The sequence below is a fragment of the Triturus cristatus genome, chromosome 3_1 (assembly GCF_964204655.1).
Source record: "Triturus cristatus chromosome 3_1, aTriCri1.1, whole genome shotgun sequence".
NCBI classification, from domain to species: domain Eukaryota; kingdom Metazoa; phylum Chordata; class Amphibia; order Caudata; family Salamandridae; genus Triturus; species Triturus cristatus.
In genome coordinates, this window is record NC_140583.1 from 730107319 (window position 1) to 730116942 (window position 9624).

At 40.5% G+C, this 9624-nt stretch overlaps 1 protein-coding gene across 2 annotated transcripts in view; it reads left to right on the forward strand.

The window, feature by feature from the left end:
* Window positions 1-9360, forward strand: part of CD151 (CD151 molecule (Raph blood group)) — a 177222-nt gene extending 167862 nt beyond the window's left edge. For both annotated transcript variants that reach the window (XM_085644883.1, XM_085644884.1), the window contains exon 9: window positions 5321-9360. In XM_085644883.1, coding sequence (XP_085501009.1) covers window positions 5321-5380 — 60 coding nt within the window. In that variant the 3' untranslated portion in view covers window positions 5381-9360. The remainder of the gene's footprint in view (window positions 1-5320) is intronic.
* The last annotated feature ends 264 nt before the right edge of the window (window positions 9361-9624 follow it).

Genomic DNA, 9624 nt, shown 5'->3' on the forward strand with positions numbered 1-9624 from the left:
CAAAAGGAGAGAAACAGAGGGGTGTACTCAAGTTTACTTTCTTGTGCCAAAGCAAGACCTAACCATGCGCCCTATCATAGACTTGCGCGTTGTAAACCGGTATAAAAAGATAGAAGGATTTCAAATGACTACATTACAAGCCATAATCCCTCTGCTGGACGAAGGGGATTACTTAGCGACTGTAGATCTCAAAGATGCCTACTTTCATATACCCATTCACATAGCCACAGAAAGTACATCAGATTTGTACTGGAGAGGAAACATTATCAATTCAGTGTCCAGCCCTTTGAAATAAAGTCCGCACCAAGAGTCTTTAAGACCCTGGCAGTTGTAGCCATACACCTCAGAAGACAGGGTTAACATATCTACCCATAAACAGATGATTAGATGTAAAGGCAGAACTCTGCCAGGAGAACGTGACTAGGGTAGTGTCCCTACTGAACACGCTCGGGTTTACAGTGAATTTGGAGAAATCGTCCACAGGGCCACAAACCAGGAATACAGTCCTGGGAGCAGATCTCAACACTCAACTGGCAAGGGCTTACCCTACAACACAGTATTCAGGCCCTTCTCACTGAAATTTGCCTCTACCAGATGTCTAAAGACCTGAGAGTGAAAAAAGTAATTACACTTTTATGGATGATGGCTTCCTGCATCAACCTCATTCCCAGTGCCAGGCTTCACATGTGACCAGTACAGGAATGGTTACACAATCAATGGGACCAGGGTTCAGGCGCTTGGGACTATCTAGCAGTTATATCAGACATGGTCAGCAAGGAGTTGAGGTGGTGGAATACAGTGAACATGCTTAAGTGGAGTCATTCAAGACTCCTTTACCACAAGCCATCATTACCAGTGGACTAGTTGTCTGGGGGAGCACACATGAACACACTAAGAGTAAGGGGATTATGGTCAGAGCAGGACTCCATGAAACACATCAACTTCCTGGAACTGAAAACAAAAATCATAGCTCTGAAAGCCTTCCAAAGTCAGATCAATGGGCAATACCACAGCAATATTCTACATCAACAAGCACGCACAATTAGCTCAGAACATTTGAAAGTGGGCCATAGCCGAACAGATGTCACTCATTGCGAGTCATGGCCCAGGAGTAGACATTTTTTAAGCAGAACGCCTAAGCTGGCAAACAAACTGCACACACAAATGGGAGGTAAAGCAGTCTGTAGTAGAAACAATGTTTAGTCTATGGAGAGCACCAGCCCTAGATCTCTCCAAAACAGAAGAAAACAAGAAATGCCACTGCTTCTTATCTAGGCGCTAAAAGCCAGAATCACTGGGGAATGCCTGGTCAGTAAGTTGGTGCGAGATTTTGCATACGCTTTTCCACCTATACCACTGATCCCAGACGTTTTAGAGACGTGCAAAATCTCAAACAGGACAATGATCCTCATAGCACCACGATGGCCCTCCAACCATGGTTCTCACATCTAATACAACTATTGAAACAACGCCACATGGGGCTCCCAACACACAAAAACACCCTAACCCTGCAACAAGCCAGGGTATTCCATCCAAACTAAGAGGAGGTGCAATTGACAACACTGTTCCTGTGTTAGACGAATTTGAGCGTCTGCATCTGACAAAGAACAAGCTACAGATTATCAGAGACGCCCATAGGTCAACTGCCATGAGGTTATGCCCTGAAATGGAAGAGATATGTTACCTGGTGTAAATCCAATAAAATTGGAACATATGATTTATCAGGACACTGTAATAATCTTGTATTTGACCTAACTAACAAAATGTAAACTCTTGTATGCCTCGCGAAGTGTACATTTATCAGCTATTGCAGCATACCTAAAGGGCCTACACATACAAACCTATTCTCAATCTCATTGATTAAAAGGTTTATGTAAGGAATGAAAATACTTTTTCCAGCAAGAGAGATTCCCCCTCCTCAGTGGAATTTAAAGCTAGTGTTGACAGGATTGATGAAGCCTCCTTTTGAGCCAATGTATAAAGCCACGCTCCGACACCATACACTGAAAACAGTATTCTAGGTTACTATTAAGCCTTTAAGGAGATCTATTTAGTTTCAGGCTTTAACATCGCAGGAACCCTCAATAGTCGTACACAGCGATAAGATAATTGAGGACACACCCGAAGTTCTTACCGAAGATTATTTTTCCTTTCCACATAAATCAGACTATAACTATATCCGCGTTCTTTCAAAAACCTTCAAATGCTGTGGAAAATGCCCGACATAACTTAGACATCAGGCGAGCAATCATCTAATGCACGCAAGTGACAGAGTATCAGAAAAACACAATTATTTGTGAGCGACTCATATATATACAAAGGCCCACTTGGTCCTTGCAGCATCGTTTGCTAAACATTACTACTCACGCAAAGAAATGGAGGTGGGTTAGGCGGTGCAAAGGAACATTTTTGCTTCCACTCCTACTCACCACCACAAAACAAACCGTACCCCTACATAATCTGTGCACTGCATGTGAATCTAGAAGAGAGTTCATGCTGCAAAAAAACCCAATTACTTATGATGTTGCAGCTTGAAGCTCCTCTAGATTCACATACCCCCTTCCTGTTTCACCTTAGCAGGAGGTTTGTGGAAAAGAAAAAAGAATCTAAAATGGTGGTCACATACATGGGCATTTTGGGATTACGGTCAATTTCCTAGGAACTCCGCCCATGTCGACTCTAAACTTAAGAAAAACTGTGGGAACACTTCCGGACCCAACCACTCGATAGAGGGATTGTGCAAAGCATGTGAATCTAGAAGAGTTTCATGCTACAAAACCATAATAATACGCAAGTACCTGGTTTATTCTTAACCATGTTCCTTAGCATCATCGACCAGTGAAAGAAAACCTTTAACCTCTTTGAAGGTAATTATGCAAAGGGTAGAAAAAATTCAAGTCCTAAAGCCACAGCCCCCTCTGTAATATAAACTAGTAAACCAGCTGTTTCTGTAATGGTGTCCTCAGTTCGAACGAGCGCTAATACTTCTTCATCCACTGGAGCACTGCCTGATAGGGAAATGAAAAGGCTGGAAAAGGAAGTTTTAGGAGTGAAATGGTAACTGTCATAAAATGTTGTGTTACCAACACAAATGCCCTACTTGGAGACATGGCCACTAAGAGTGGGATGAGATTGAAGAGCTACTGCAACACCTCCCAGAACAGTTCAAGAAAATGGCAAACATGGTCATTCAAGAGGGGACTGCAAACATTACAATAGGTTTAATATACTCTTTGGCTGCTACAGACAACTAGATATGGGCACCATAACAAGGAGACCTGCTTGGCTCATGGTCACAGGTTTCAATCTTGAAGTCCAAATAGCTGTCATCAACTCACCTTTCACAGGGGGGAATCTATTTGGACCAACAGTGGATGAATTCATGCAGCAAATCAAAAAGGATAATGAAACCATGAAAGCAGTGGGAGCACTACCAGCTAGGGGCATCCATAGACCTACTAACAGCAGCAGCACACTCATATTGGTCTATGATAAGGAGCACAGGTAGTTAGGTCCACAGTTGCAGTATCTTGCACAAGGGAGATGCTCCTTTTGGGCCAGAGCAAAAAGTCTGAGGACCAGTACCCAAGAGGATCTAGCCATATCTAACCAATAACATTTGACCGAGTGCCCCCCCCCAGGACTTATCACCAGTAGAGGGCAGATTAGGAGTTTATTTTCCAGGAATGGCAAAATATTACCTCTGACAAATGGTGGGTCATAATAATATGAAACATGGCTATTGTACGGAGTTGAAGAATTTACCCACAACATCAAATTAGAAAATTAAAAGTGCCAAGCAGAGCACCTGGGCTGTTACATGAAGAGATGGGGCAATAGAAAATGTACTAAATGGAAATGGCAACCAGGGGATTCATTCTGTTTAAAAGCAAGATCTGCCCTTATGGCCAATAGAGGACTGAAGGTTCCTAAACAAGTTTGTCAAGATCCAAAAGTTCAAAATGTCCATGTTTCAGGAAGTGATGCCACTGCTACAGAAGACTTCTTGGTCATTAAAGATATAGAAAGACATTAATTTTCACATCCCCATGAACATTAATCACGGACCATTTCTCAGGTTTGTAATTGAAAGCCCTCGCTAATAATTCAGACTATTACCCTTTGGGATAAGGTCAGCACCAGGAGTATTCACAAAATGTCTAACTGAGGTGGCAGCATACTTGAAGCAACAGCTAATACATGTGTACCCTACCTAAAGGACTGTCTGTTGAAGGCAAAGTCATTCAAGCAGTGCCAGAACAGGATAGACTAGGTGATGAAAACAATGTATGCATTGGGATTTTGGGTGAACATGGAGAAATGGCACCCTTATCCTCAGAAAATACAGATCTTCTTGGGTTCAAAGTTAGTCTCGAACAAGGCCATAAAAAGTAGAGTAAAGCAATAAAACCCAAATATTGCCACAACAAGGAAAACAAATGTTAAGATGGCGAGCATGTACTGGGGCATTGTGGACTTACTTTCTACATCCCAGGAAGATGTTATGACTCCTCCTCTGGTCAAGGCTAGGGGCATACACAGGTTTCCCTGCAGCACTGGCCAGATCGGAGAGAAACGAAGCGCGCATTGAGCCACAGGAAAATTTCTCACCTGAATCTTGCAAAGGACAATAGAGATTTGTTGGTGATTCTTCCTTTTGTGCAGCTTCTGGGAAACCCCTTGTCCTGAAGTTACATAGACCCCACAACAGTGCTCCTAAAATGTCCTATAAGTAACTCTACTTTGAAGCACAGCGTAATTAAATGACAATACTGAAAGCATTAAATGATACTACTTTCATGGACGTCTCTTTCACAGTGTTATGAGTAATAGGATGTGTAATCTAATCTGTAAGATTATTTAAGACATTTGTAATTACACCTGACACATCAAGCCTGAAAATATAATTGCATTTTCTGTGAGTTATGGTGTGCATGGCTGTTGTATGGGTTATGCATTGCCATCCTAATCATATCTCGCAAATTTCAGTGATGTTTTTGTTATTAATTTGTAACCATTTGCACTTTAATTGCGGTTTTTATGAGTGAAAGAGGTTTTTAAAAACCTATTTTAAGGTATTGTGACCATAGCTATGTATATAAAATTAATAGAGGGAATAATATTCTGTGGAAAATGGAGGAAGTAAGGCATATGGTCCCACCTATCTCTGTGTAAGAGGAAGTGGGGCGAGCTAAGCAGCCATTCTTAAATAGAAGTGCATGGCGAGGATTGTCTCCATAGGTTCCCTCTTGTTATGCACTTGGAAACATCTGTGCGCTACCATTGTGCTCTAACCCCATTCTGTTTCTTTTCTTCTTAGCTTTTCGGGATGATCTTCACCTGCTGCCTTTACAAGAGCCTAAAGGCTGAACGCTACTAGAAGCTCCACCACCACAGCAGCTCTTCTTGGCCCCCAAACTCTTTTCTTCTTCTTCCTGCCACACCTCACAGTATTGAACAGCAGTTCCTTATGGACTCTATGTTCTTATGTTTGCCCCCGTTTCTACTATGCAAAACCATACCCTGCTGGAGAGTGGAGAATCGGGATCCAAGGCCCTTTCAGGACACACTACCTGTGCTCATCTTATCGGTGGCAGGTAGACAAATGGTACGCTAGTTGCTCTGATAACTAGCGTTTCTATTTGCAGTGCTTCTTTTATCGCTGATGTATCCGCGGGCCAGCAAAGACTACAGCAGAGTGGATTTGCTTTAAGATATTATGCTTGACTGAAGATCAATGATGTGCAGGACACGTGCAGCTGTGTGCTTGCCTTCTTTGTGTAGAGTATTATTCAACCTTGGTTTTTTCCTATGATCATTTCCAACGGTGAGACAGGATGGAAGTCTTTCATTCACGTAGTTCCTTAATCTCTCAGACGCGAGCACCACTTAGTCGGATATACATTTTTTACGTATTTCCTGAAAAATAATACATCTGTTAATCTACTGCAGTATTTATTGGAAAAACACAAATATTTAAATCAAATGAATTAAACTTCAAGAATAAATCACAGAAATAAATCACAAAATTAGTAAAACAAACACCTCAGATGAAAACACCAAAGTCCTATTCTAAAACCTATATTGTATGTTCTATAAGTAGTGTTCATATTGTTAATTATAAGGTGCTAGACGAAAGAAGGTACTTGCTTTAGAGATAAAGTTAAGGCGATCAATTCTGGAAGGATGAAAATCTTGATGCAACTGGGTAACACTTCAAAGTTAGAAGAAAGGCAACTATTTATGGTGTATGTCCCTCAGTTGCCTTTGGAAGGGGTACTTTGGTAGGCTATAGTGAATCTTTTTACCACTTTGAAAACTGCTGGATGCTGACTAATGGGCTGCTCTGTGGAGGCAGAATGGCTGCCCTTCTTTGCCCTCTGGTGCATGGACAATTGTAGTGTATTCATATTGTACACAATCTGGAGCTCCTGTTCTACTGTTGGGCTAGTCTTTCTCAGTAGATGTTTGGTGTCTTTTCCGTCATCTGTGACATTTTGAAAAGTGTATGAAGGTGAATGGATTTGGGGCCTTTCATTTATTTTTCAGTTGGTTTGACGCTTAACTAGGCTCCCACTAAAACAAGTTGCAGTATCCACAGACAACAAGCCTGACCCGTTCACCAGAGTAAAAAATGTGCAGAGGTATGCCGGCCTCTACAGCTTTGAGGGCATTTCCCTGTAGGCATATTTAAAAAAAATCTGTTGGACTTTGTCAGAGCCAGTCACTTCTTATATATTGGTTTTCGTTTCCCCTCATGCAGCCAGTATGTCACAGTGAGGATAAGTGTCTTCAGGTGTCTGACACTCAACATCAATCCACAATGCTAGGGTGTGGGGTACAAAGGTTGAACAAACAGTATGTTAAGTTAAAGACCTCTTCCATCCAATATTCAAATCAAAGAGGATCTGAACTTAACCTGTGTGACACTGAGGGTGGCCTTTTGTGCTAACTGCTTCATTAAACATTGGAAACCTTTGGGTTCCTCTGTGTGTTTAAGAACATGTGCCATAAATGTCCCAGTGCTAGGTGGATTGCAGAATCTTTCTTTGAGTATGTGCACCTAGTGTTGCTGCGGTCACTTTATTAATGTTTTCTTGTGCCTTTTTTATGTTTATGGGGATCGAATAGTGAAGATGACCATGGCCGCCTCTGGGGTCCAGAACCTCAGCTTCCAGTCAGCCTTATTACAAAGCTTCACTGCCTGCCTAACAGTTCAAACCAGTGAGCATTGCTACTTTCACCTAGCATACAATGTGTTTTGCCAAGTGCTTGCATGCAGCCTGCCAACCCAATCCAGAAACCTGTCTCTTGAGCTAGTGGATTGAACCAAATGTCATCTCTTTGCGCCTTCATCCCAATCATTTCAAAGCAAGTGCCACACATCTAAAGCTGATGGGTGCCCAGCAGCTGTATAAACTACTGAGTATGAAGCCTAATCACTGCAGCCAGAGATGTTTTACCTGTATATACTACTGAAGTGCCTGACATTGAAACTTCATTTTTAATTATTTTTTTAAATGTCTATTATTGCTTTGTGTTGGGACTTATACATAATGGTCCGTGCCTTTTCATAAAAAAAATAGCTTGCCAAACACGGAATACTTGGTCCATTTTGTACAATCACAGACACTAATCACGGTTTTACTTTTATAAAATGATAGAGAATGTTTTCTTATAGGAGTGTGTTCAAGTTAGCAAAATGGCAATAGTGCTACTTTGTCCCTGATTACAAGTAGTGCAGGCTTCGGTGGGATATTTACCACACCCAGAAATTAATCTGCAGAATCAAGGTGTTAACCAACTGTTGTGGTAAATACTTCCTATCTGAGTTTTCAGCTTCGAAATGGGGTGTAGCATGCAGACCCGTTATATGAAACGCAGAATTCTGCACGTTGTGCCTTCAGTGGAATTCTGAAGGGGTGTAATGATTATCATACAGCTCATAATTCTCATGCCTGCATAACGTCCTGTTTCCAGAGGGATCGGAATTTAGCCCAGAACTTGTAATCAGTGTCTTTAAATGCCTATGTGTGTTGGTCAGAGATGGATTCATTGGCGAGTACAAAAATAAAACATATATTTCCATTTTATTAATGTTTCAGCTATTACTGGATTTCCCAATCAAAAACAGTTATCATTTAAGTTCTCTTTACTTTTTGTAAGCTTTTTTGCTTAGACCGTGAAGATAGGAATTACAGAAGAGGATAGGGAATTTCAGTTTTCATATTGAATTCAACAGCCACAATAAGCGAAAGTAAGAGTTTTTTTTTTTTAGATTCTACCAACAAAGATGTGCAGTCATTTACATTGCACCTTTGAGTTTGTAGGAGATCTGCAGGCTGTATTTCTCATTCCCTTCTGCTGTTCCTACTGTTTCAGGACAGATTGAAAGCAACTCCTAAATTGGAGCACACTGGAAGCAGAAAGATGCCTTAATAGTTAATTATAACATGTAGATATCCGTTGCTGAACTGTTATTTTGAACTACAACATGACAACCCCCACCCATCTCTAGATCTCCCAAAGATAGGTTTTTAAAAATAGTTTACCTTTTTTTTTTTTTGGGTTGTTTTGTTTTTTATAGTGTCCACGTGACGGTGCTCAACCTTTCATTGTATGCACATTCTTGTTTTGATTTAAAAAGGCAAAGATTGGAGACCACAGGATCTGTAGATAAAACATCAATCATGCATTTTTTTCAGTTCTATCCTTTCAAAAATGTTTTACAGCTGAAGGAGTAATGGCCTTACCTATCTGGTTTAATTGTTGATGAGGCCAATTAAAGATTATCTTTTCTATATGTTAATCTAATCTCTCAGTACATGTATCTGTATGTGTTTCGACCTCCTGGAGGAGCATATTAAATTAGCTCTTCATTAGGAGTCTGATGTTGTGCTTCTTATCAGTATACAAACAAGTAATTTAAGAGACTGGGGCAAAGATTTATTTTTAAATTGAAAATTTTAGAAAGTTCATCATGCATGTGTTCATCCACGTAATTGAAAAGCTTAAAGTTGGATTTGAGGGGAATAGTCAGTGACTCGTTCATTCATTTATATAGGTGTGGTCAAACCAATAGCTTTGTGGTGCTTTCTACAAAAAGTTAAAAATATAAATGGAAAGTTTTTGAATGGGAATTTCAGCAGACATTAAAACAATAATACAAAATATTTTTTTTAAAGGATGTGTCTCTTAACTGCTCACTTTCTAGGAAGAGGGAAGATGATGGCATCAAATGATTATGTGCCCCTCTTTTTAGAGAACTCTGTGTATTTGTTTTTTGTGAAACTGTGGATAACCTGCTTAATATTTCTGTTACTGTTTTTAAATCACACAAATAAAACAATTTGGATCCATTGGGTGCCTTTTGTCTCTAAATCTATGGGAATCTGGAGTGAAAGTAACAATTTTTCATTTTATGTTATTGTGTACATTGACAGTACAGTTCTGTTACAGCACAGATGAAATGCACGACCGCCCCATATGTATTAGGACATTAGAATGATGGGAACTCCATTGAAAACAATGGAGTGCTCAGGGCTTTAATGGCTGGTAGAAGCCTGGAGCTCCAACATTCCAATGTGTGACTTTGTTCACAGCTGTTGACATGAACATGGAATT